Consider the following 26,733-nt stretch of genomic DNA (forward strand, 5'->3'; position numbering starts at 1 on the left):
CTGTAGCCTCGGTAGCAGCCCCTATCCGGAAGGAATGAGTCCCAAAATCGCTCGGGTTCAAGCCCGCTGCCGCGATTGTCATTGTTAACACCCGCTGAAACTGAAACCTCGTCAGTGGGGTGGCGTCGGTGTGTCTCAGCAAGCTTCCCCCCCATGATGCCGCCCTCTGCGCTAGGTATTCCTCCACGCATTTTACCGGGCACATGGGAGACCCTGGAATGCGCTGCACTACCACACTGTCCCCGATCGCTCCCTGATCGGTTTTGGACCTGGCTATTGTGACTACCATCGTATCACCCTTAATTTGAATGTGTTCTCGACACAGACCTCCCCCCGTATCCTGCTTGTTCCTCGCTACCAGCTCGCTTACCCGCATAGCCCCATGGAATGCTAATGCAAAAGCGGCCCGGAAGAGCACTGTCTCTGACTGCGATGAACATGTCGCAGGGAGTACGGACATTATCAGGGACAAGCTTGCTAGCCCTATCGGGCGCCTCTTATCCACTCTACTACCCTCAAGGCGTTGCCACCCACGCAGAGTCTTCCTTACGAGAAAGGACGATGTGGGGTCCTGGATGCCATGAGCCTGTGCCATGAAGGCAATGGTGGCCCGGTGCGTATTGGCTGATCGGCCTGCCTGATGTAATGATACCAGAAATTTCAGGACATACTCCTCCTGCCCCCAATGCTCCCCCCTAGCCGCACCCAAAAATGACCAATAGGAACGGAACGCCCCTTCGTATGCCTTCCTTGTCCTGGGTGCTAGACTCTCTCCCACGAGGTTTTGTAATCCGGGGCACCGAGAGACCAGAGAGCTTCGGGAAATGGTGCCGCCACCAAGTCCGCTGAGGGCAGATAACCCCGGAAGGCCTGCATGTGGGAAAGAGAGAGTGCATCAGCCGCCTGGTTCAGTACCCCAGGCACGTGTCTTGCCCTAAAGAGGACGTTTAGTCTCATACACAGCAGGACAATTTCTTTCAGCAATCTCAAAATCCATTTGCAGCGTGCTGCCTGATTATTGATACATTCAACCACGGTCATATTATCAGACCAGAACACCACTGTGCGATCACGAAACCCCTCTGGCCATGTTTGCAAGGCCACCAGAATGGGGAACAGTTCAAGAAACCCAATGTTACCTGTGAGCCTACTGTCGTGCCACCACGCCGGCCATGTTCGTGCCAACCATCGGTTACCAAAGATGGCGCCAAAACCCACACTCCCTGCCGAGTCGGTCCACAACCCCAGCTCCTCGGAGGAAGCTGGTGGCTTTTTCCACACGGCGCGACCGTTGAAATCCGCCAGAAATGCCAACCATATGCGCATGTCCTGGCGAACCTCTGCTGACAGTCTTGTGCGGTGGTGTCCTTCCTTGAGGCCAACCATGGCTTGTGCGATAGAGCGGGAAAAGGGGCGAGCCATCGGTATCACTCTGAGGGCAAAGTTAAGCTGACCCACAGCTTGTTGCAACTGATGGAGAGTTACTTTTTTCTCGCCGATGCATATTTCGAGCGATGCCTTAAATTTGATTACCTTCTCCCTGGGCAAACGGAAACACCCCTCCACAGAGTCGAGCTCAATTCCCAGAAACTCGAGTGAAGTAGATGGCCCCACTGTCTTGCCTGGTGCCAGTGGCACGCCAAATTGTCTCATGAGATCACAAAATTCCGTCAAAGCCTGTGCACATCCCGTGTCCCCGGCTGACCCCAGAAACAGAAAATCATCAAGGTAATGCATAACCTGCGTAAAGCCCGTGGCTCTTGTGAACGCCCATTGCAAAAAACTTCTGAACTTCTCAAAATACGCACAAGAGATGGAGCAACCCATTGGCATACATTTATCCATGTAGTAGCGTCCTTGAAACACAAAACCTAATAAACGCTGATCCTGTGGGTGTACCGGGAGCAACCGGAACACTGACTCGATATCTGATTTAGCCATCAGCGCTCCGGGCCCCAGGCGATTCAACATGGCGACGGCCTCATCAAAGGATGCATACCGCACCGAACAGACTCCTGGGTCAATCGCATCGTTCACCGAAAGCCCCTTAGGAGCGGACAAATTATGGATCAACCTAAACTCACCTGGGTCCTTCTTGGGGACTACTCCCAACGGTGAACAAACAAAGTTAATAACTGGCGGGTTCTCGTATGGTCCCGCAACCCGACCTCGGGCCACCTCCTTTGCAACCTTTGCCAGTACTACCGCCGTATTTTGTTGAACCAATAGTTGGTTCTTACACTGTGCTTCACCCCGAAAATCCCCCGCCGAGATGCGGAAACCATACGAAAAACCGTCTCGCAACACCCCGGCGGAGACATGATCAGGGTATTCATTCAGCCAAGGGATCATTGCCATGATGTCAACGGGAGTAGGTAGCGGTGCCCCCCGGCCGATATTAGACCTGTTTGGCCCCTCCTCTACCCCCTGTATCACCATTCTTGGCTCTGCACGAACTCTCGGGGTGTGAAGACTGTCCGCACCCTGCACACTCATGCCTGAACTTGCATGTCCCTTGTGGCCTAGTGCACCTGCCTCTGTTGAAGCTCCAACAGACCCCTTTCTTAACCGAGTTCCCATTACTCCTTGTGTGTTGCTCATTGCTGGCGCCCGCTCGAAAGGGCGCCGCCGAATAATGGCGGGAAGGCTCCGCCCCGTTCCCGCCAAACGAAGACGACTTCGTCGTGTTCGGCATAACCTGTTTCTGCCAGGAAATGGAGTCGAAACAATCCCACGTCAGGGATGGGTCGTGCTCCTTGGCCTTACGAAATTTGTTATCATAACCCATCCATTGATTACCTTCATACGTTTCATAAAATTCCATTATACGTGTCTGGTAACAAGCCAATTCCTGCAGTACTTCGGGCCTACGTTCCCCCATGATTGCAGTGAACATTCCAAACGCCCTGGCCCAATTAGCGATCGTCTCATCTACTCTGAAACCCGCCATTTTTGCACGCCATACACTCGGATGCAAGAGCTCCTTCTGATTTTTAACGTGCTCAATCTCATAGTGATCAGTCAACAGCGAAAACATGTTCACATATTTATCAGCCCAGATCATTTCTTTTGTGGCCATCGGGATATGTTGAACCACCTTTTCCCCCCTTGAGGGTAACGATCCCTCCCCCGCCATTGGCAACGGCTTCTTACCCGAATCAGTAGCTGAACTTGATGTTGCTGCTGTTCCCACGCCCGGCGCCGGTTGTTCCGAGGGAACCTGAGGGGAAACAAGAGGGAGATTCGCCTTCGCAGCATCTCTCGATTGCCGCAACTGCTTTATTATTAACCTGGCCTCCTCGGCCGTGTCTCCCGGTGCCACGGCACCCTCGTTGTTCTTGCCTAACCATGCCGCCAACTGGGCGGCCAGCTCGGGAGGCATATCCCCCTCGTTAACGGGTGTAACTACCACCGGGATCGGCTGTCCCACGTTCGGGATCGGGACTGGAGTCTCCACTGGACTGACCGGGCTCGCCGGATGTGACTCGGGGACCGGGGCCTCCCCCCTGTCGCCCTATTCCTGGCCCTTTTACCTCTCCCGGCAGGGACTACTCCCGGCAATGCTGGTCCGATGACTTTCTTTGGTCTGTCCGTACCATTCATTGCCGCCATCTGCTTCTTCATGTTCGCCATGTCTTTCACCAGCATGCGAAGCATTTGTTCGGTCCCAACCTTCTTTCCGACCCTTTTACCAGGCATCGTTCACGGATATTCGACTCGAGGTCCTGGATCCAAAGATTCGGAATCACTGAAAAGAGAAACACAAAAATTACAAGTTCTCAAAATTGGCTCCTTGTTCCGTCTAGGGCTCACGTGCAACGAGGAGGTGCAGCTTCCAAGCACAGGAACAAGAGGATGCTTCCTTGGATTGTTGCTCCTTTTATTCTTCCTCGGGAGGGCTTGTACCCTCCTCCGATCCGCCTACGGGGCGTGGCCAATGGTGTAGGTGTCTAGGACAACCCCTCTTGGGCGGGAAAAGGCGTGCCCCGGCTACGCCGCTTCGGGCATACCAGCCGAGACACGCCTCCCGCCCAAAATGGTTTCCCGGGGGGGTCAGGGCACCCAACCATACGTTCGGGGGGACCGAGTGGTCGCCCCTTTCCAGTTGCGTTGGAGACATCCTGGGATATGTAGAGATTATGGCCTGACCAGATGTGTCCACGTTTGAGCCTTACAGCCTTTAGGACATGCATGAGTTCAGTAAATTCCAAGAAAAGCATTATGATTCCACGTGGTTTATTTGAAGTAGTATGGAGAGGACCAAGACGATGAGCCCTCTGTATGTTGAGGGGAGATGCAGATGATTGAAGATCTAATAGTTCAGGCAGGAGCTTATGGGGGAAGGAAACCACATCAGAACCTTCAATCAGAATCTCATAAGGAGAGAAATATGTGTGGCTCAATACACAATGACAGGAACGTTGAACAATGCCATTTGCTCTGAGAGGGTGGTGTCAAGTAGCTAGGGTCCGTGTAGTAACAGTGCCAACAGTACCAGTTTAATAATGGCGTAGCTCCAATTTGTGCAGAAAGGTGTTTAAAAAGAACAGTAATGGTGGTATCTAGTTAAGTGAGGAAATGAAAATAGGTGCCAGTTAATCATTATGGGCATGAGAAAACAAATTGCTCACTATCTACATGTCCAGAGCAAAAAAGGCCCATAAATAATTTATTCATACCTCCCCCATGAGGAAAAACCGGCCGCTGTGAAGAGAAAACGCGAGCGCTTGTGCCAAATACAAAATATCGGGTGCCCGCAATTGTATGAGCTAAAACTCACCGCCATGGCAAAAGGGGATCGAAACTGGTGCTCTGAGCTTAAAAGTTCCTGGAAAAGCTCACCGCACCCTCACTGAGCCATTGTAGAGCTTTGAGGTCACAAGTGCAGGTGAATGAGGCTTCACATATCCATTAGAGTCCCGCTTTGGAGCAGAGCTCAAGCAGGAAGTGCCATGTTCCTTCAGCGCTTAAGCCACACCCCCAAGTAGTTTGCTTTTATCCAAGGTTACGTGCTCAACAGGCAACAGTTGGTAGCTTTGACTCTGTTTTTGTTGATTGTTTCTAGCCCATTCTCTCTTCACTGCATTTCTCAAATCTCTTGGGGAATTTCTAGCTTGGGCACATTAAACCCATAACACATGGATGATGCATAGCTAAACTGGTAGGACTCCTCTCCAGCGCAAGGCTCTCAATTACATATACACTCAAACCTGACTTTCTGCTCAGTGCCCCCATCCACACTCTCCCAATTCTTCTCACACCAGGTTGACTTAAGAAGTGTTCTAATTCATGGTTCTTGCCTGACTTAATTACAGAACCTCCAGTGATTTTTTAATTAATCTAGCATCTTTAAAGACATGACTCATCCCTCCTACATCTCCACAAAGAGCAGATGTCTTTTTTAGGAGTACGAACAAAAACACAAATCCTTACATTCCAAAACTTAATGCAATCTGGCTCAGATTTGAAAAATTAAAGAGGTTTCTCTCACTACATAGTTTGGAAGATATGCATCCAAAACTTTGAGTGCAAATCTATCCAAAATTATTCTTTCGCTCAACGCCCAGAATGTGGAACTTGTTGCCTTCCTCCACTCACACCACTATCTTCGTTCTCATTTTCATGAGTGAAATGAAACAAATCCTGATCAACCAAAGCTACCTATTCCTTGTCAAAATACACTGACAATCAGAACGTGTTCTGTAAAGTGTGATCTTTGCATAATTGGTTTGGGTGCAGCTCAAAATGTGTCATACCATTCAGACCATTCCACAAACTGCTGCTACATTTGCCCGGTTAATGAATCTTCCCAATGTATGAGTGACCAGTATAAGATGGGCCAAAATCTTCAAACAATTTCTTAGAGAAAATTTGTCAAAAATGTCACTTTCACCAACACCAAGTATTGGTGGTCAAAGTCCTGTGGACCTTTTGGAGGGGAAGATCCACATTGTATTTTAATAAAGTGAGATTGTGAGTAGACACTTACCCTTGACAGATAGAAAATACACTCTGTGCTCTTCATGCATATCAAATCGCAGGTCTTGTAAAACAAGAACTGTCTTGGAGATTTCTTGTTTGACAGGTAGTAGTATAGGCATTGTATTTGGATTAAAGAAGAACAACATTTATGGAAACAATCTATCTTTTTCTCATCTGGTTTACTTTTTAATTTGAGAAGGTATGATGCATCTAAAGAGACCATGTTGATTTGGTGTTTGCTCAACAGCATATCCTTTGGCAAATCGCTCAAAGTTTGGTAAACGTGTGTTTAACTGTTTTTATTTTGCAGTCTTGCAATTTATTACCTGAATGCAGTTTCAAAAGCATATCAGAATTCCAACGCAGAACTTAAGAAGAAAATGCAGATGGTAATTACACACGCTTCTTACTCACAGCAGACTTTCCAAAAATTGAGTATATATTTGATATTCCATGTTTGTAACAGAGTTGAATTTTGCATTTATTTTTTGTTTACTGATGATTGAAGTCTTTGTAGATACATGTTTGTCTCGGTTTACCATGTAGATTCAAAGTTCAGTTGCTTGCTGAGATATCAGCCCTACCATCTGAATGGGTGATAGACAACCGGGTAGGTTAATGTTGAAGAGGGCACATTGAAGTTTCCAGATAATAATACTGGCTAGGTGTCAATGATTATTTCACTTCCAAGGTCTATCAAGTGGACAATAGTTTTACAGCAGTTCCGAACGAGTTTATTTAACTCTATCAGTTCAAGCGCACATTTTTCATGCATTATTTCCTTAAACGATTAACATGCAGCTAAAATATCTTCATAAAGCAGAAATGCCATTTACTTTCTGCAGTGATTTGCATTTTTCAACAATACTCCGGTGCCCAAGGCGAGAGACTTCCATGGTGACAGTACAATCACTCTGACAAAGCCCTTGTTTTTCATGCTCACACCCTCCCTCTCCCATTTGAGGTTCCACAGCATTACTTATAAAGTTAGCCCATGGTGTTTCATGTTTCATCCCTGGAATGTCCGAGGGTACACGTTCATCAAGTTGAATCTTCCTCATCATACTCAATATTTTCCCAACTTGTAACAGGGTATGATGATGTCTGTAAGAATCAATACACCCCACTCTATGGCAAGTTGGGAAAGGGTGGGATTGGGAATAAAGCATATTGAACCTGCAGAAAGATGAGCGCAAGAGTCTGCACAGTGCAGCAGCGCAAACATAGGGTCTGAAGACAGCACTAGAGCAGGACTAGAAGGAAGGCTCAGGAACAGGTGTGGTGGCAAGAGCAAAGAAGAATGTGAGAAGGATGGAAGAAGAACGCAGCACCGTAACCAGCAACAAGCTGGAGGGTGAATAAGTCAAAGCATGTGTTTTCTTAATTCATTTCTGGTGAGAGAAAATAGGGTTGAGGCCTGGGGACATTTGCACCTAATGCATACATTAATCACCAGGCAGCCGTAAGGAATATATGTCTGGCAATGGAACCTGGGCAATAAACCCAGCTGCACTGGATGGCCAAAATTACAAACTCAAAAACTTCAAGCATGTCAAATGTCACTCTTTAAAATTCAAAGGACATCATTGATCACATCATTAATCACCTATGTTAGAAATGGGGTCTCTAATTGGCAGAGGTATGCACCCTATCCAAAGGGCAACAACCACGCTAGTCAGGGTAAATCAGATACTCTTCCTACGGTAACCTGTACTCACCATCTGGTCGCTTGACAGAGAGCAGGCAGGCTTAACTTAAGAGACAATATGTGAAGTATTTATGCAACACTTATGACAGCAAAAGAGTGTTAACACCTCACAATATTAATCCACACCTGGTTAGATAAATAGAGTGTGATTTGCTGAACACAACAAGACCAAAATGACCAGAATACAATGAACAGAACCGGAACTATGAACTTTTGAAGATTGTATTATAATCCAGTGCTTAAAAGTCAATAGCGATAAAAGGTTACTTGAGGTCACACATGGCATCAAACCTCAACATTGGGACACGGGTCATTGTCAAAAAATGACACTGCATTGGAATTGAAGTCAAATGCGTCAGTTCTGAGCGGCGCAACGTCAGGACTGCATGAGTTTTTTACCAGAACAGCATAGAAAACAACTTCTGAGGCCTTGGACTGGAAGGGGCACCTCAGGCAAGGGTAGACGTCCAGGTGCTGGATGAAGTGTTTGATGTCCCTGAGACTGCAGAACAGGAGGCAAGTAGGAGAAGCCCTTTGAGCCACTCTGAGTTCAAGTGGTGAAACTCCAGTCATGCACACCCAGGCAGAGAGGCAGCAGGCAGGGCAGCAAAGTACAGCAAAAAAAAGAGCAGCAGTCCCACAGAGTAGCAGTCCTTCAGCAGCACAACAGTCCTTCTTCCTGGCAGAGTATCCATAGTTCCAGAATTGTACTGATTTGGTGGTGTCTGAGGTCCAGTATTTATAGCCTAGTGCCCTGCTCCTAGAAGATGGGAGAAGTTTCTGGAAAGACCCTTTGAACTTGTAGGAGTTTCCTACCTCCCTTGCCCGGGCTTCAAGCTGGCTGCACCAACATTACCGGGTTGTTAAGCCTATTGTGAGAAGACTGGGCACAACCTAATCAGATGTAAGTGTGAGCTCCCTATCCCCCTTTCTGCCCAGGAAGGCTATCAGAATGCAGATGAATGCAGAAGAGTGATCTGTCACACCCACCCTTCCTGTGTTTGTGGCTGTCTAGAGAGAATGCACAAAGTGTAGCTGTTGCCTGGCCCAGACGTGTATTGGAGAAAGGCTGCAGGCCCAAAGAGCAAAGTTAGGAGCAGAGAAATGTCCACTTTCCAAAAGTGGCATTTCTAAGATAGCAATGTCAAATTCAACTTTAACACTAAAGAGGATTTACCATTACCACCCTAAAGATATGAACCATGTTCTAGTTACTCCTTTTTAATCAGGAATTACAGCTTAAAAGTTTTTAAGGAATTCCCAATGTTAGCCTATGAGAGGAGTAAGCGTCATAGTAGTGCAAAACAAATGCAGATGTTTGCCACTGCCAGGACATGTAAAACTAAAAGTACATATCCTACCTTTTACTTACACAGCACCCTGCCTTTAAGGCTACCTTGGGCCTACCTTAGGAGTGACCTATGTATCATAAAAGGGGAGCTTAAGGCTTAGCAAGAGGTTTTAAATGCCAAGTCGACATGGCAGTGAAACTGCACATACAGGCCCCAGCAGTGGCAGACCTGGGACCTGTTTGCAGGGCTACCTAAGTGCGAGGCAGAATCACTGCTGCAGGTCCACTAGTAGCCTTTGATTTACTGGCCAGGGGCACATATAGTGCACTTTACTAGGGACTTATAAGTAAATAAAAAATGCCAATTGTGGATACACCAATGTTACCATGCTTTAGGGGAGTGAGAATAATGCACTATAGCACTTGTTAGCAGTGATAAAGTGACCAGACTCCTAAAACCACAAAAACAAATCCATCAAAAAGGGAAGGAGAAAGGAAAAAGTCACAGGCATTTTGCATGTCACCTGGAGCCTTGAAGGGTGGGGGCCGTATTTGCCGGGGGCGGTTTTACAGCAGTGATGCAAAATCTGTCCCCAGTACTAAAAGCAGCAGTGCTTCACACTTGCACCACCTCCCTCCCGGGGACGGGGGCCTTGTCCAACAAAATCGCCAGGTCTGCTTTGGGTTCCCAGTCCAGTGTTGCTAGGGGTGACCCTGCAGAAAGGGCCATTTCCAGCAACATCACTGATGACATCTTCCACTCAGCTCACTTTATGCTTCTGATAATGAAGAATAAATAGGGTGCTACATTTATACTGAAATTACTGTAGTTTCTGTACTGCTGGTGTGTGTAATACATTGCAAGAACATTACACTAGTACTGAGTATTTAAAGCTTTATGGGATTATGTAGTGTATCTGAAAAGCTGCAATCAGGACAATGGCTGTTCGTGGTAAGGACTTTAGCACTGTACAAAGTTTGTCAATATGTAAGATTTAGGCTCTTTCTAAGTAGTGTCTAAATCGGTGTTTCTAGATAGACGTTTTTGTAACTTAAAGTTGCGTAGTTTCCTTTGGCAGTTGATCCTTTGAATAGAGGTATGGTCAGGGTGAAGGCTGTCGATATTAGAAAGTTTGGTAGCTACATAGATGTGGTTCTAAATTGGAAGTGTCCTCTCTGCAGTGCATTTTGCACTGGACAAAGGCTGGTTTCAGTGGCTTGCATATTGTGAAATTAGTGCATACTACTACTGTGTGCTGTAAAGGGTGACCACAATGCATACTACAGTTTGCAGAGACAGTGATCTAGGGAATGTGGACAGTTACTTGAGCCTAGTTGGATGTGGTGTACTGCAGCCCTTTCTGCTCTTACATCTGTAGAAGATGAAAGCTTTTACTAGTTGTTTTGGCTAGCGACTTCGGAATTCATTCAGACCTCTGTACTGTTCAGTGAGTGTGTACTGAAAGTTGTGACATTATTTTTAAGTGTTGTTAGATTTATTTTTAATGTGATGACTGTGTGTTTTACATGTTCTAAAGGATTAGAGTCTAAGCTGCATTACCTTACCAAGTCAATAGGTATGCGTTACATCTAGCATGTTTAACTTATTTGGCATAATTTCAATATCCTGCAAAACATTCAAGGTGACATCTCTGTTTGTGTTGGGGAGACACATCCTGTTGGAGCCACTAGAGGGAGCCAGAGGATTGCAATCGCCAGTCACCAGTCACCTGAAACGACAGAACGCCGAGCAGTGAACGGGTCGAGCTGCGGCAGAAACGAGCTTACTGTCTCCCAAAGGCCGTGTTTGCCCTGTCTTACCTTGACGGGAAGCCGCCGAAAGCCGAGCGGCGAGCGGGTTGAGCTGCTGCAGAAACGGGCCCCTGGCTCACCGGCTCTCCGGCTTACTGGCTCACTGTCAGCTAAAGCCGTGCATGTCCCATCAGCCCTTGATGGGAAGCCTGCCGTAGCCCACAGAAGCTCACCCCACGCCTGGTCCCTTTGCCTGGCCCCGAGTTTGCCATTGCTTGACCGCCCGCACGACTGGCCATGTTCTTCATCTGTGGTGTGCGTGCAGTGCCCTGCTGGGCTGAACGGAGCGGAGCTACTGGTCTGTGGTGCTGTGGTGCTGAGATCCAGGCTGGGCTGGGAGCTCGTGGGGGGAACCCAGTAACTGGGAGCTCGCCCGGAAGGATTTGCGGCGGGGCAGCGGTCTGCGGCAGCAAGAGGGCAGGAGGGCAGCTGGCTTGAGTGGCCGGGGCAGCGTCCCCCTTGGAACAGAACAGAGCTGAGACAGAGCCCATAGAACCGTGGAAACAGCTCAGAGCAGTCAGCTGAGCCGACCCGGTCCTACCACAGATGCGTCTGTCCCCTCCTGCTTTCTCCTGCTGAGAGGCGGTAGGGCACCAAGAGGAGGCAAACAAAAACAAAAGAGGGCAGAGAAGCCCTCGGGGTGCAGGAGTCTCGGAACATAGAGCAAAAACCACACCAGTCATTGTCAAAGCTCCAGCTAAAAACAAAACAAATACAAGGAGTATCCCCTTTGGGAAGAATCACCTATTTATTGGAGAGGCGCACATCTGGAGCCGGCTACTTCGCCTCCCTTGCCATCTCTGCCTACCAATTTGCCTGACCATTAAAGTTGACCTTTCGCCATCACCTCAGCCACGTCCACCACCAATACCTAAACGGCTACCTTTCCTGATGGCAGCTGCTCAAATTAGGTCACCGTCACACTGCCACGCATCCGATGCCATATTGAACAGCTAGAACAGCATAGGAAGGAAAACCCATAACACGCACAAGTTTAAAATTTAGGAACCCAAGTCAGCCTACTAGCAGGAAATCATTTTGAGTAACTGTATTAAGACCATGAGGTCAGGAACCATTTGACAGGCACCAACACACAAACATAAGAAAAGAGCTGCTACAAAAGACCAAAGCAAGCAAGTAAACAAAAACAAAACAAAGGAGACTGCCGGGAAGGAGCAAAAGAGCCTAATTCCAGTTCCCACTCCAGAACCCTTTAAGTTCGGGGAGAAAAACTTAAGGCACAAATTTCATTTTCTAAAAGATCAAATGGCGGCAATCTAAGCGAGAACAGAAGAAGAAAAAAGCTTACAAAGTCCATTAAAACCAATAAACTTAATCACACCAAGTAAAGGGGAAGGAAAAGGCCAGGTACAGCGAGAAAATCAGTCTATATACAAACAAAGCAATGAATTGGAAGGCAGCAAGGGTACACTGCCCCGAGAAATATCAACGATTAAAAACTGGTTGATAAAAACAACAGCTCAGAACCATGAACCGAGCTGCCAACTTATGTCCACACCGGACAAGATAAACATAGAAGAAAATGGAAATAGCCTAACTTTAAAAAATGACCAAAGCCAAATTGGATGTCAAGCGAATCCTCAAGGGAATACACACAAGATAAACTGGACAAGATCTTTCTCAATTTTCGAGGAAGAAGAACTGCTGAAGATGCTAGAGGTAAACACACAAAAAGCAGAGGAATCAGGGGGGAAAAAGCAAGAGGAAAACAATGATATAGAGCGGTCGATAATAATAGAAAAGGGAGAAAAACGGGAAATTACCTCAACCCCCAAAAAATCTATATCCAGCCCAACCAGTAGGAAGGATCGCAAATCCGAGAAAAGTTGCCTTCAACATGGAAATGCAAAAAAACACTCACCCATAACTATCTCCTCCGCCAGTGGCTTCGAGTCCACGACAGGGGCCCCGATGCATCCAACTATTTACACAGATGGTCCCCTGGAGCGAATCATTACTAAAAAGTTTACAGCAAGCAATTGATGTCTTAAATTTCCAATCCGACAAGCTGGATGTTCAGGTGGATCTAATGAATATAATCGCAACGCATATAGCGAGTATAAATACCAAATTGGAAACAATCTCAGATCACATTGCAAGAGAAACAATAAAGGAAACGCAAACAAAGGGTAATTCAATGGTACCAAACTGCGACTGTGGGAAAATAATAGATAAACTGGCTACTTTACCAGCAATCTTGTCTGAAATCTTACACGTGACACGCACAACAAGGTCATTTGGAGAAACCTCATACCAAGAAACAAAGAGCGAAGTTTTAAAGATTAAAAAGCAAAAAGGTAAAAGTTCATTCATTGAGAAAGAAACGCTATCTGAAGAAAGGGAAACAAACGAAAAAGGTCATGACGAAAGTAAAACACATACGTCAGCGGTCATAATTGCAACCCAATCCAAAAGACAACGTAAACGAGCAGGGAAAGCTAGGAAGAATGTTTCCAAAACCAAACAAGAAAGTCAAAATTATCCTATATTTGCACAAAGAAGGAATACGAGTTTAATAGATCAGAGAGAAGAATCAGACATAATAGAAGCAAAGAACCAAGAGGCTGACACAGAAGAAAACACTGAACAGCCAAAAAAAACAAAGTATGCAAAGACAATGCCTAACACCAAACGAATTCCAAAAGATGATGGAATCGCAAAAATAAACTCAGCAAATAAAATAAAAAGAATAGCGGACGATCCAGCAAAACCACAAGGAGGATCAGGAAATAAACAACAAATGCCACAGGTAAAAGTGCAAATACAAAAAAATCCCCAAGAACCTAAAGCGCAAGACAATCTAAAGTCGACCATAGGTGAATGCAGTGAACTCAGTCGGACTCAAAAAACCCAAACGGTTCTCATAGAGACAGGTCGTAAATTACTATTCAGGCCAAAATACTCGACAAAAGGTAAAATGGACACGCTGAACCGGGGGAACATACTAAGGCTATTCAAAGAGATTCCGAAACTAGGGGAAATAACAACTAAAGACCTGATAGCAGTAGAGTTTGTTCAAACGACTAAGGACCCAAACTGTGAAATGAGTAGCACCACATGGGAATCATAGGAGACAACGGACCTTATCTTCTCCACAAGATCTGACTTTGAGGCATGGGGCATAACACTTGATTACCCCACTCCAATGAAGTATCCATACCCACTATTAAACAGAACGGCCCCCCCTAGAAACAAATATAAAAGTAAAAACATCTTCCATTTTAAGAGGAGCAAGAAATGAGACTATCACCCAACAAATAAGGAGGGAACCCGTGTCTACCAGTACAAAACCAGAACTACTAAACCATCGACCAGATGTAGATCAGGACTGGTCTTGGATCCCACAAGTATTGAATTCGCATTGATCCTGATGGAAGCAGTTCAGAAGAAAAAAAGCAAGTAAGAAACATGGTGGAACGAAAGAAAGTGGAAAAGAAAATAAGAATCTGCTCTTGGAATGTCCACGGTTTTAAAGCTATGGAACAAGATCGTGAGACAATTGCCTTCCTGGGTTCTTTCGACATAATTCTCTTGCAAGAAACATGGAATGTTACCCCCAGACAAATCGCCAGATATGAAGAACACCATGTGATGGTGGAAAAAATAGCAAAATATGGTCACCTAAGGGGGGTCTGTCCACATTTATAACAAACAAGTTCAGTTGGAAGTCAGAGATAATGGACTCAGGGGTAAATTGGATACAAATCACAAAGCTAGAAAACAATCAATCAACAATAGAAGCTGGGTGGAAGTTAATGATCTTAAATGTTTACATTCACCCTGAGAAGACCACAAAAATCAATAAACTGTTAGAACTTTTAAATTTAATAAAAACATTACAAATAACTTATCAATTCTACGGGATGCTGATTACAGGTGATTTCAACAGTAACTTGACAAGAGTAAAGAGTAACAAATGCAAAATCCAAATAATAAGGAACGACCCGGAATCATTGGGCCTAATGACGCTAAACGGAAACATAAAAGGTGACCAACCTGCAAAAATTACTTATATGTCGGAAATAAAAAATCCATAATAGACTACACATTGATTAGTAAAGAGTTCATACAGCTGGTTAATAATTTTGGCATCATAATTCGACCTGAAAGCGACCATTTCCCGCAATAAACTATACTGAGCTTAAACTCCCAACAAAAAGCAAGTATTGCATTGCTAGCTATAAGCCCGGAAGTTTACAATTTAAGGAAACTCAAATGGAGAGGCGCCATAACAAACACGATAATGGAAACAGGGTATACGCAAGTAGAAAATACACCGGAACTTCACTCGCTTGCAATAAATTGGGAAAATCTATATACACTTCTGCTAGAAAAATTTCCGGCAAAGCCAATAGCGAAACATGCATATGACGCCCACAAACTGCCATGGTATACCACAAAGCTAAGAGACAAAAAAAAGGAAATTGCCAAAAAATTAAAACAAAAGACCTAAATAAACAGACAGGGAGTGGTCATAAACAATAGCGAGTTACAGAAAATGCAAAACGAATATAAAAAAGATTGCGGAAAGGCAAAATATAGGAATAAGTGAAACCTCATGGCTGAAACACATAGACACCCTATACAACAACCATACGTTGCTACCCCCATGCACAGAATTAAGGAAGGAAACAAACAAGGGAAAGGATGTGGGAAATGAAGTAACAACATACGGAAAAGACAAATGGGAAAAAGAAACACCATGCGGGGCACCCATGGACCCATCCCCTTTGACAACAGTGAAACAAACAACTCTGTTGATAAAAAAATTGAAAGCCGAAGGCGCAGCAGGCCCCAATGGGCTACCAAACGCCCTATTTAAACAAGACCCTGACTTCTGGGCAAACTATGTCACCCCACTCTTCAACCAACTCTTCACTGATAAAAAGATACCACGGTTCTGGTATGGTAACATCTTCCACCCTATTTACAAAAACGGGAGCCGATTGGAACCCGGGAACTACAGACTGATAGCCCTCATCGACGTAGAGGCAAAACTTTTTTCATCATGTTTATTACGCCATCTATAGGAATGGATAAATGAAAACAAAATAGTCCCGAAGTTCCAAACGGGTTTAGAGAAGGCATGGGATGCACCACAAACCTCACCGTTCTGTTGTTGTTAATAGAAAGAGCAGAAAAAAAGAAGGCCGGACTTCTGGCATGCTACATCAATCAAAAATCTGCGTTCGACAGAGTGCCAAGAGACTGGCTGTGGAAAAAGCTAGAATCTTGGGGCCTCCCTCAGAAACAAATAGACATAATAATCGCCTTATACGGCAAAACATGGGCCAAAGTAAAACTAGGAGATGGGAGAAGAATATCAAAACAAACAAACATAAGAAATGGCCTTAAACAGGGCTATGTGCTCTCTCAAAGCCTATTTAATGTGTATCAGGCAGACCTAAACAGTTACCTGCTACAGGCAAATGGTCACCCACCGAAACTGGCAAACAAATCAATTCAGTTTCTGCAATACGCAGATGATATTGTGGTCTTAAGCAACACACCGATAGGGCTACAAATGGTCATAAACAAATTAACAGAGTACTTCGACCTAGTAGGTTTGGAACTTAACAATAAAAAAACAAAGGTTGTGAGACTTGCGGGCCCGAGCAAAGGACCTTTTAGATGGTATGCAAAGAATATCCAAATAGAGGAGACAACCACATACAAATATTTGGGTATCAAACTGTGCAGAAACATGTCCATGGTGGAACAAAAACGAGATATCACAGACAAAGCACAATCGTTGACCTTCGCCTATAAACTGCTCCAAAAGAAACTTCAATGCCACTCATACGGCCATCTTCTAAAGGTCATGGCAGCTCAACTGTTACTTACTTTGTCTTATGGGTTGGAAATATGGCACGGGAAAGAAATCAACATCCTAAATAAATTACAGATTAGAGTATATAAATCTGTATTTAATCTTTTTAAAGGATCGTCCCAGCAAAAATACGCCTGGAATTTGGATTACAAAGTCAAGTCTCCCAGAGGAAAGCAATCTTTGCAAAATGGTGTTGGAAACTTAGAGCATCAGAAACAGGATCACTAAACAACCTATGTTGGCTGGAAATTAGGAAACAATACGAAGAAAATGAACCAAACACTCGGGCACTTATTTGGGAACCGCCCTGGAGTCACTAAACATCGAGGAGGTCTGGAACAGCCATTTGGAATGAACATCTTTCAATAAAGTTTGCAAACTAAATGCAAAGTCACTACCTTTGATAGAAGATAAAAGGCTTTTAGCCAAACGTCCTCATGCTTGGTCCGTAATAAACTCATACAAAAGATTAAAACCACAATGCTATCTTGAAGCTCACTTTCGGCTATCGCTAACGATAAAATTCATGGCATATAGACTGGGTGATAATTGCTCAAAAGATTTAATTCCATCTTGGAAAATTAAACAGAAAGAAAAGTCATGCCGCCTTTGTGGGTACCACACAGAAAGTTTGCACCATTTAATGTGCATGTGCGAGACAGTTAAAAACAGAAAGAAGATATTTGTTGAAATCAATCCTAAACGTTTTAAGAATTTGTACCTGCAGGCAGGCGGTCACTAGCTGGTTGGGCGCATCATCGAACATCCTTATATGCCGTGGAGTAAAATTCATGACTCTGGTAGAGACTTTACTTTCGAAAAGTGAATCAGATTAAACTTGGGCGATGTTCTTTTTAGGATTTGTAAATTTTAAAAATACACATTTTATCTTGTTTTTATACCGATGGTCATTTTTATACATATATACTTTAAGGTTGTGATAAACCAAATAAAGTTAATTTTTGACTTGACTTGAGGTGGCATCCATGTTAAAAGAAGGTATAAAAAACAGGCGGGTCATAGAAGTATGTCGTTGCAGCTGTCATTACATAGGACATAGAGATGTTTTCAATGCTTAATTAATAATTCTAATTGTGCTCTGTTACCTGCCCATCGCCCTGTCTGCTTCATATGGCAGAAAACTGTGACATCACAACTCAAGCGCAATAAGTTATTACAATTGAACACTACGTCACGTTTACAGATGACTAATAATGGTGCATTGAGACTGTAATAAGAAAATCAGAAACATGTTTTTATGTGTAGATTACTTTCTTAATATATTCTCTTGCTATGATTCTGTGTGGGCTCAATATACCCCTGTGCTATGATTCTATGTTTTTGAATGACGTCCAAATGGCATAGGAGTAAAGGGAATGCTTCCTGGCCTAACGAAGAAAGTAAGATGCTCATATGTTCTCTGTGTCATATGAATTTCATAACTGGGAATGTTTTGATATTTTATGCAGAACACGTAATTATTAAAAATAGTAGGTGATTGGACATAATTGTATTTGACCCAAAAGTATGCATTTTTGTTAGGCTGTATTTTTTCGATAAAACTTGTAGGTCATTATACTGGACACATGTTAGAATACGTGAAAAAGAATAAACTATTGCTATTTGTAATATAAATATCAGTTCTGATAGTATTTGTCCTTTTTGTTTATGTGTAGCAACGTGATGAAGAAAAAAATAGGAGAAATAACACAGCCACAACAAATGAAACTACAAAGGATTTGGAGGATTTGCTCCCTCCTAGTGCAAAGCTAGCTCTAAAAAATGGGCCAATTCCAGCAGGTAATTGATTTAGCTTTAACAATATATTCCCAAAAGTATCGGAAATATTTAAAGGGGGGTCTTTTTAAAGATTTGTATTTAAAAAGGAAATGACTGTGGAATTTTCTAATATTTTAAATGTGGATTCCAAACAATGATTCTGAAAATGATGCTAGCGTTTAAAGTCAGAGTGCATTTTAGAGGAGTCGCACGCAGAAACCTGCTGTGCTTTCAATTCTATACCTACTGGCACAGGTGTCCTTGTTATCACGCTACATTATCAATTGAAACATAAATGTGTGTTACTCTGACATGAATAAGGACATTTGAGAAAGATATGTTACACCTTCGTTTTACACAGAGAAAAAAAGTTCCTAGTTTCAGCTGTGACCTTCACTGAACATCTACATAATATACTTACTGAGTTCTAAAGCTGAACAAAATGGTGGCCATTTGAATGAGGTGGGTATGCGACACACCAGATACAGTTTGGATCAGGGACCAAGCACACTAAAGAACTTAGGGCCAGATGTAGGTGGCCAAATACCGGTCGGTAACGGCCAATTTCGGCCGTTACCGACCGGTATTTGGTTCTTGAGATGTAGGGGGCCCTAATTTTAACGATTCTGTAAATTTACCGATTCTGTAAATTTACCGATTCGGTAAAATACCGAATCTGTAAATGTACCGAATCGGTAAATCTGGATGTAGGTGGCACTGAAAACAGTGCCACAGGCCCTTTAGAATTCGTTATTTACCATCAAATACTATTTGATGGTAAATAACAAACTCCTGTGTACATGCACATCTATGCATGTACACCTGTGCCATGTGGCACACATACTGTCACATGCCACATAAGCCTGATTCAGGGGTGCAACAGGGTGTCAAAGTGACACCCTGTCCCCCTTGTCAATTCAGTAATTTTACCGATTCGGTATTTACCGATTCGGTAATTGCCATTGGTTCCTATGGGCCTCAAGGCCCACAGGAATCAATGGCAATTACCGAATCGGTAAATACCAATTCGGTAATTACCGAATGTTACCGATTCGTTAAATTATTCGGTAAAAATACCTACATAGCATTTACCGATTTGTAAATACCGAATTGGTAAAATTCGGTATTTACGAATCGGTAAATGCCATTTACCTACATCTGGCCCTAGGGCTCATGGAGAGGAAACCCCAAAGGCCTATTACAAGCTGATTGCTTCATAGATAACCCACTGGTGGTAAGTGTGCCACAGAGAGTGAAGAGGAGGAGTTACAGGGCTATAGCCTGAGACAGAAAAGATTGATGCTGTAACTGAAAGAAGGAACACTAAAACCGGCCAACTACCTGGTAACCACTAGACTGTAAGATTTGGGGTGACGTGTCAAAGGGCCAGAGCAGGAGGGTGGCTCCACATGCTGTACAATGCAGCAGTGTTGAAGCTTACACAGAGAGTGTGTTGGAGTGAGTCAGAACATCCCTAGGGTCTGAATAAAGCAGGGTAGGATAGTAAGTTCCTTAGCTGGGCATTGCTTTCAACTCATAGAAAAGCTTGTTACCCTATCTTGCAAATCGCTGCCCGCACTTTGATCAATCATGCTTTGTTTTGGTTTGCTGCAAGTGTTGGCAGAAAGCCTGTTCTAACCCTGTTGGAACTGTATAAAATGAAGTGCTTCCCTATCTTTACTTATGGGGCAACCATTTGGGGTTATCACGAGTGCTTAAAGATGCAGTTCGATGAGAACCACTTCTGTAGGAGTGTGATGGGCCTGTGTCCTGCTAGTCCTATTTTTTCTGTCCCTGTAAAACTGAATCTAGATTATGTTGAAGACTTTGTTAAACTTGCTCCCCTTCTCTTATGGATGGCTGTTTGAAGTAACCAGCATACTGCTTTCAATCATGATGTGATCCAAGACTGCCTACATTGTAAGCATAGTAACAAAATTCCAGGGCTTGATAATGTTGGAGAACTGCAGTATTATTGGGTAGACCAGATTAGTATTTCACCCTCATCTGGTGAGTATGGGTGATTATACGAAAACTAAAGAGCGGTTCATTAAGGGTGCTTCTGAGGAAGAGAGATTATGACCTTGGGCAAAACAACCTTGAGAGACTATCTGGTCATAAAAATCAAAGAAATGGGCCTAATCCCTGTCTTTCCCTTGTGAGAAACCCATGAGAAAGATCTCTTAAACTAAGTTTCTGTTGTGCTCAATTAGTACACATCTTTGCTTTCCACCTGGCCAACTGACCCAAGATCCATACGGATTTGCCCTTGTGATGGAAGTTCCCTAAAGACATTGGAGCACTTTATTTATTCTGTAGTTATTATGATCCCTTTATGCACAGGAGCTTCTTTTGTCTCCAAATGCATTCTTTTGTCTTCAAATGTAATCCGAGCCAGCTGTCTGTTTCGCTTTTGTTGTTTTTTTTAAGGGCCTTGCATTCGCACAAAATAATGAATTCTTAATACATACTCTGTTTTCACTTAATGGTTTAATCGAATGTTGTGAATTTCATCTTTTCATACTTATAAATAGAATTTATGCATGATATTGTAATGTACCTTTTTATGTATGCCTACTGTGTTATTATTTTATGAGGGATTTTTAAAAGCTTTTTGCACAACTTTTTCTATATTGCTCTTTTATGATTATTTCTATATTCGGATAAAGACTTTTTCATTCATTCATTCATTCAATTCAAGCTGATCGCTTTATGGCTAACCTACTGGGGGTAAGTGTGCAAACTGCCACAGAATGTGAAGAGGAGGAGTTACAGGGCTGCCATAGAACCAGGACATAGCCTAAGACAAAAAAGATTAATGTTGATGCTGAAAGGAGGAAAACTAAGACCGGCCATCTGCCTAGTCACCACTAGACTGTAAGATGTGGAGTGATGTCCCAAATAATGTCAGCCCCCTGACATACCTCTGTAAAAACATTTTTGTCCATAAATTTAAATTTTTGATGTGCATTTTGTGATCATTAAAGAAGTAATTTAGCTTGGGTAGACATTGCTGATCTGTGCTGAATTTCTCTGGATGACAATTTTAAAAATGGCAGATGTGTTGCAGCGATGATGTAATACTTCAGGAACCATGAGAACTATGGTGCTCATTACGATGGTGTGAGTCTGCCCGCCATTGTTGCGGTGTTTGGTACGGTCCGCCAGTCATGCGGCGGTCCCACCACACATATTATACTGGTGGGCGCATGCCAGGCCTTTAACATTGTGGACGGTGCTGCTGGCTACGGCCCGTTTGCAATGGTAAAATGGCATGCACTGCATTTCCCAGCACTACGTGGCAGGCACCACGCGGTGCCGGCCACTTATTGCTGTGAAATATAGCTACCTCACCCCAACACAAGCGGGCCCACTAAGGGGCCCCAAATCCGTTCCCGCTTGTCTTCTCGTGGTGGGATGACCGCTGCGAAAAGACAGGCGGAAAGGAATATCCTAATTGCTATGGTGCTGCTTGCAAGGCACCACCACAATGCTAGCCTATGTTTTGGTTCCGCAAGGCGGGCGGAAAAGGCCCACCTTGCGGAATCATGTTGGACGGTCTTTGCATCTGCCATACTTCCCTGTGAATTCCCCTCGACATTATAATCTAGCACGGAGAAAATTGCTGACAGATGGTGGAGGGCCCCCCACCGCACAGCTGGTGGTGGCGGTCCCTCCGCAATCGTAATGAGTACTATATACTTATTTTTTGTGTCAAAACATAATATTGAGGGTCAAGTAGTCTTATAGGGACAGAAAATAACTTCCTAGAGCAACCCTTCTCCTATTTTCCAATCCAAATTGTGGCTATAATAGAGGAAACAAACAAACAAATATGGGTTTGAATCTTTAATGTATATACCAAACAATGTTTATGCCCTGCATATGAAAATAAAATAATGATTTTCCCTCCTGCTTTAGGCACATTTTCATAGTTCACTTTATTTATTTATTTCAGCAATCGCTCATGGTACATTTGCAGGATGTTTAACATTTGAGAAGAGCATATCGACAGGGATATCCTTTTGTAGGACAGCTTTTGCAAGTACACGTACGGGTAAATTCTGTTGGTAGAGGCTTCAGAAATTTCATAGATCTTGGCATCCCATCAGTATCTTTTCAACCAAATTCACGTGAATCTTTCTCTACATATGCATGATCCAAAACATTTGGACATCTTTTGATCAAGCAGAACACTCTTTTAATGTGTCGAAGCACAGAATATGTTGTCGGTGGAAGGTCACTTAGCTGGACTTATCTCTCGAACTCACTGAACCGAAGATCATCAAATGTGTGATAGTCAGAACTCTTTCCCCACACACACGCAAGGTATTTTTCTACGTCTTTAAAATCTCATTCTTCTGTCTCATAAAATACTTTTATAAACTTCTCAGGTACAGTAGTTAAAGCTACAAGCTTTGTTCAGATTTTGCTCATAGTGTCATCACCCATAAGAATATGTGCCTTGATAAGCACATTAGGTATCTCTGGGTAAGTTTGTTGTACAAATATGAAGCGGGATTAGGTGGCTTATCTCGCCTGTTCCAAACCATATCTATAACTTTCACAATCTTTGACTTATTAACTTTGCAACAAATCTAAGTAGTACCATAATACATTGTGTGTCATTTGACAGTACAATGACTCGATTGGAACCATTTGGAACAGCGCACTCAACATGTGGCACAACATGTGAGCTTCCTCCAATTTGCTGTAAAGTTCTTGAACAATATGGCCCATACCTTTTTAATATATCTCTGCAGGCACCAACACCTCACTGACACCATTCCACTTGCAATAGTTGGAAATTCAGTGTTAACTGAAGCAACAGCAATGATTTAGTGAGTTAACATCTCCAAGTTCATCTTGTTCGATTTTGATGACCAGAATTTATCAAGGTGCACAGGTATAGGTGCCGAATTGTTGATGCAGGCAAGGTTATTGCTCGATTTGTTGACAATAAAATGATTTTCTCACATTCTTTGACAGATATTTCAAGAAACCTGTTAAAGACTATGTGCAGTTCTTGGAAGGTGCACAGTGATGTCTGTAGTTTGAATGACCTCTCCAAAGTTTTGCATGGATGAAATCTTGATCATTTGCAATTGTGACATGTAGTCTACAACAACAGTAGTTTTCAATGAGGACACCTTTTCGAATTGAAATTCTTCAGGTTGAAGGTTTTTTCGAGGTCTTGTACAAGTTTGTGCTTCACTGGTTTGGTTGCAGCATCGCCATCAAATAATGTGTTTGTTGGAAGAAGATCATGCAACAGAATGTCCTTGATAAATTCAAACCTTTTTTTGCTACATCCATCTCTCTATGTGCTTGCAAAAGTTGTTTGTAACCTGTTTTAAAGTAGCTGGTTGGACAAATCTCTTACTATGGCAATTAAAGCATAGGCGTTTAGCTTTAGTGACTATGTTAAACAGCTTTTTCTCTTTCAATACAAATCTTTCCTGCTTCAGTTCTGTGTACAGTTTCAATCAATATTCCAGGACATCTAGGTGATCTGCCTTTATATCGATATCCACATCTTGTTTAGTCATAATGTTCTGCAGTCACACATGCTCAGTATATCAAAGAGGATTATTTGCTGTTGCATGAAATGAAGAAGGCTGTCAACATGTTTATCAAAATGTTTCCCTCTCTTTCACACAAGTTTGTGGTGAGGAAAAGATTCACAATTGTCCATTAATTTTTAATTTGTTATCTCTCTGAAAACATTGCAAATAAATGGGACTTCATGGTACACCAGTTGCCATTGAGTAACATATTCACTTTTATATGTTTGACTAACAATTCCCTTGGAGCTTTTCTGTGATCTCTGTGAATTCATATCTGGAGCCACAGCATTGAACCTTCCCTCTCTGTCTTTCACCACAAAATGTCTTTGGACACATTTTCTGTAGAGGTATGATTTTTCCACCTCTAGCTTCTTCACTCTTTCCAAATACCAGGACCCATATCTCAGGTTGTTTATGAAATCGAATTTGCGAAACACATTAATCAGTGACTCTACATTCTTCATGTGCAGCTCCCATTCACCTTCCCAATCAGCAAGTACCAATTTTTCATTAGAGCTATCATGTATAAAACATTTCCCCAGTACTTGCAAAGTTCTGATATTTCCTCGCATTCTGTGAAAAATTCATCAAACTTGGTTGTCTGGTTTTCTGAGCTTGAACTGAGTGTAAAAAACATTGCCTGGCTTTGCATTATGTCTTTTGAATGAAGTGCACTCTGTGCCTTGTTCACTTCTCAGACAAGATATGGAAAAACCTAAATCGTCATTCTTGTTCCAGAAAGCATTCCACCACAATGTTTCTTTAGCCTCAGATATGATGAGCATACCTTGTAATAAATTAACATAATGAGTTCCGCTCAATACTCTCTAGACTGTTTTGCTTCCAAAGAATTCAGCCTCAATACGTGCATTTTCTATGCCATATCCACTGAGATAACGACCTGCAAACCTCAACACAATTTTGTCATGTGGTAAACGCCCATCATTGGATAAAGATCATCAAATTCTACAGGATTGCTCATAAAAATGTCAGCTACAATAGGGAGACCACCTTAATTGCAGAAAATTGGCAGGATAGGCTTGTCTTCAAGGGGAGCACCCACATTTTGGAAATGTATACTGCTGCATAATTTGTGACTGGATATGGTAGGACTGGTAAAAACCTGACCTTTTTCAGTGGGACGGTATTCTGTGAGATCAGAGAATGAATTCAAACCCAGGGAGGAACTGGATTTTTCATCCTTCAATCTGCAACGAATAAGCGATATGACAAATTCAGTTAAATCAGCTTTGCAGACCAAAACCTCTGGAAGGCGACCCATGTCCTCCACCACTTTGAAACTTTTACGGTAGACTGGGGCATGTTGATGGCTTGTACTGATTTTTAACAAGTTGGCAAGGTAGTTGGGTTATAAGTTTGCAGCTTATGCCTACAGATGACGCAGCCTGTTTCCCAGAGCTTATTCATTGGTACAGTCTTAAAAAAGCACCATGGCAGTATAACGTGTGCTGGATGTTTGGGACAACGAAGAGCTGTCCTCAAAATCAAAATTATCAAGAGCAGCAATTGTAAATCCTTTCCTTCTAAAGTGACTTGGCATTGGTGTGTTGTCAGATTCACATGATTTTACAGCATTAGCTGCTAACAAGCACTTTCTCAGTTCTGTCATTATAACTTGTTGATACACCAATCTTATTAATTGAAGTGATTAGCTCTCTGCTTTTGCACTTGTAATAGATTGCATGAGTAATCATCATGTGTAGTGAAGTTTTCTTTTTGCCGTGATGTAGTTCATAAAACGTGATTTGGAAAAGGCAGTTCATGTGCTCAGCATGAGCCTGACGATTGATGGGATTGTCTTCCACTTCTTCGCTTATATCCGTTGCTGAATTGGAAATGCATCACATGTGTATGGCACTACACTGTGATGGACTTGTACTGTCTGGCAGGCAGCAGCGGCCCCTGGACCCGAAGGCGGAGTAGATGGAAGGTTGCCCAGGTGTCCACTTCAGTTGTTTGCAGAATCCCAACATTGTCTCACGAGATAATCTCTAAATCGACTTGGGGGGCTTATCTGTTGCCCCGGACGCCGCCACTGCCAAGAGTCATCTGGAAGCAGCCATCAGCGTCGTCGCCGCCCCAGGACCACAACTCCCGGCAGCCCCAGCGGCGCGACGCCAACACACGCTGCCTGCAGCGCCAGGAGGCGTTCTTAAGCCTGCACAGCCATCCGCTTCGCGAGACGCGCGCGGGCGACGCCGGGCTGAGCCCTGGCAGAGAGCGGGCCATCTGTGGCCATCAGGGACCAGAGAAGGCCGGGCTGGGCCACCTCCTTTGACCTACCAGATGGGGAAGCGCAAACTGATATCAAAAGACTTAACATCTGCTGTGGGGGCACTCAATGATCAAATTGCCAACTTAGAGAAGGAATTGGGACTAGATTTGCTCCCGGATGGAGTCCCTATCCCGGATGCTATAACCCGACTGAATTCAGCTCCTCCCGCTCCTTTAGAACCAGACATTATAGTAATGAACCCTTTGCAGGCCCCCCTGGCAGGTCAGAGGCCCTCAGATAACCTACAGAGAGGCAGTTCGGGGCCAATGAAGGTGCATGAAACTGTAAAACTAAGTAGTAAATGCAGTAACCGGAAGAAACCCCACAACCAGTCCATAGAGAGAGGGGACATAACACCCAACCATAGTCTCCCTGTTAATGTGATGGATTTGGTGGAAGACCTAATTGAATCCTGTTTGAGCCTATACTCGTGAACATTGCCAAGGA

At 43.6% G+C, this 26,733-nt stretch overlaps 1 protein-coding gene across 1 annotated transcript in view; it reads left to right on the forward strand.

The window, feature by feature from the left end:
- LOC147727212 (transmembrane channel-like protein 2-B) overlaps window positions 1-26,733 on the forward strand; it is a 748,500-nt gene that overhangs the window by 665,796 nt on the left and 55,971 nt on the right. Inside the window, exons 17-18 of the mRNA XM_086963588.1 lie at window positions 6,293-6,371; window positions 18,321-18,444. Coding sequence (XP_086819714.1) covers window positions 6,293-6,371; window positions 18,321-18,444 — 203 coding nt within the window. The remainder of the gene's footprint in view (window positions 1-6,292; window positions 6,372-18,320; window positions 18,445-26,733) is intronic.

The sequence above is a fragment of the Lissotriton vulgaris genome, chromosome 3_1, assembly GCF_964263255.1.
Source record: "Lissotriton vulgaris chromosome 3_1, aLisVul1.2, whole genome shotgun sequence".
NCBI lineage: Eukaryota > Metazoa > Chordata > Amphibia > Caudata > Salamandridae > Lissotriton > Lissotriton vulgaris.